The sequence below is a fragment of the Tupaia chinensis genome, unplaced genomic scaffold (assembly GCF_000334495.1).
Source record: "Tupaia chinensis unplaced genomic scaffold, TupChi_1.0 Scaffold140061_1, whole genome shotgun sequence".
NCBI lineage: Eukaryota > Metazoa > Chordata > Mammalia > Scandentia > Tupaiidae > Tupaia > Tupaia belangeri.
The window spans coordinates 35,400-37,460 of NW_006199940.1; the positions used below are offsets into that span (position 1 = coordinate 35,400).

General features: G+C 60.4%; 1 protein-coding gene across 3 annotated transcripts in view; it reads right to left on the reverse strand.

Moving 5' to 3' along the window:
* The window catches only part of SHARPIN (SHANK associated RH domain interactor), a 5,815-nt gene that overhangs the window by 2,327 nt on the left and 1,427 nt on the right, over positions 1–2,061 (reverse strand). For all 3 annotated transcript variants that reach the window (XM_014593271.2, XM_027765962.1, XM_027765961.1), the window contains exons 2-3: positions 1,901–2,050; positions 1,359–1,533 (exon numbers count right to left, since the gene is read on the reverse strand). In XM_014593271.2, the coding sequence (XP_014448757.1) occupies positions 1,359–1,533; positions 1,901–2,050 (325 nt within the window). The remainder of the gene's footprint in view (positions 1–1,358; positions 1,534–1,900; positions 2,051–2,061) is intronic.

Genomic DNA, 2,061 nt, shown 5'->3' on the forward strand with positions numbered 1-2,061 from the left:
CCTTCTCAGCCTGTCTTTCCCTCCCACCCTCTCAACCCCAGCACTCCCAATTCCTTCCACTGGCCAGCAGCCACTTTACATGTCCACTGTCCTCCCAGCAGTGCCAGCTCCCGGAGCGTGGGACTCAAGGTCTGGTTCCGCCAGACAGCCTCACAGAGCAGGTGCCCAGCAGGTGCCTCACGAACGACCAAGAGGAGCCTTTCTTCCTTTTCACTGCTGCAATGCCTGAGCCTCTCTCAAGTTTATTTACTTCCTTCCTTCAGCAGAGGGAGTGCGCGAAAGCAAGCAGGCATGAGGGGCAGCATGCTTACAGGGTCTCCACCTGATATGAACCCCAGCCCCACAGCCGGCTGGGGACAGCTGCACACGCGCACCCTGTGCCGAGGCAGCCTGGATGTGCAGAGCTGGAGCCTTCACGTGTCCCCAGCATCACGCAGTGACACCTCCCTGGCCTGCACCTCAGGCTGGGTCCCCAGGGCTTCCTACCACAGCAGTTCTTTCTCCCTCTCATCTGCAGACGCTCCTCCCTCTCCCCCTGCACCATCCGCACCAGGCCCTCACTCCTTGCCTGGATGTCTTCGGTGCCTCTCCTACTCCCAGTCTTCAGCTCTCCAGAGCCCCAGCTCCAGCCCAAAGTGTAAGAACCCAGCCATATCCATGCCCTTCCAACCAAGCCCTTGCCTGGGAGTCTCGCACTCCCTGGTCCCTCCATCCCTCTGTCCTGACTGCCAACTCTTCCATGGAAACACCATAAAACATGAAACTCCATCTCCTAAGCATCTCTGGAAACATCCTTCTCCCCAGCCCCACCTGCACCACCTCATGTGATTACAGACGTCTCAACCAGGCTGAACAGGCACAGATCTGAGCTGCTGCTCTCCCATCTACGCACACACAGTTTTCTTTTCTTTTCTTTCTTTCTTTTTTTTTTTTTGAGCGCATGCGCTCGCCAGATAGACAGAAAGACAGAAAGCAAGAAATCACCCCCCAGGGGGCGTGGCCATGCCGCAATCCCTTCTCCATTCTTCTCTCGGGATCTTGGGGCACGCAAACGCGCCTAGTGTGAGTTTAAGTCACTGGGTCCAGGACGGGAACCGCAGTCGACTACATGGGAGTCCAGCGACATAGCCATTACGCTAACTGCTGGTCCCCACAAACCATTTTCTCATGAGAGCATCTGTCTTCTCACCCTGTTCTTGACGCCCTGCCTCGCTCTGCCTCTCCACACCTATCTCTACTCCTTTTCTCCACCTCTTCCTGAGAGCCTTCCCAGACCCTGGCAGGGGGAAAGGTAGGCCAGCTGCCCCATCACCACCCCCACCCACCGAGGACATGTGCCTTCACTCCAGGGCACTGACCATTCTGCCCCTCCACGGTGGCACCTCGAACCAGGGCTGCCCACCGCTGAGCTTCCTGAAGGCTGAGCAAGTGCAGGCTGAGGGCTCCAGGCCCCCCTGGTGGAAGGCGCAGCTGGTGTTGGCTGGGGCCCCGGACCGTGTAGCTGACCGACTCCAAGGGCCACTCTAGACTGACCTGAAGAGGGAGATAGTTCAGGCTCAGCGCCTCCGTCCACGCACGGTAACCAAGGAACACGAGGTTGCATTTATTGGCCACTTCCACGGCCCTAAGCCCTTTATGCCTATTACCTCGTCAATCCTCCCAATAGGCCTGTGAAATAGGGGTCAGCATTCCCCCCATTTTACGGTCGAAAAAACAGAAACACAGAAAGTAACTGCTCAAGGGCACAAGGTTGGCACGCAGAGGGGCTTGGCCCTGCCGGCCGGGTCCACAGGCCGCGCGTCCGTAACGCCCCACTCACCGCCCCGGGCCCCGCGCCTTCCAATCCACTGGCCCCGCCCGCCCGGTCCCCCAGGCCCCGCGTCCGTAACGCCCCACTCACCGCCCCGGGCCCCGCGCCTTGCAATCCCAGCCGGAAGTGCCCGGGCCGCTCAGGGTCGGCGCTCGGCTGCAGCCTCCGCAGCCTCGCCTCGGCGTCCGGTCCGGTGCCCAGCGGCCTCACATTGGCGTCCACAGCCAAGAGCACCAAGGCCTGGCCCGCGT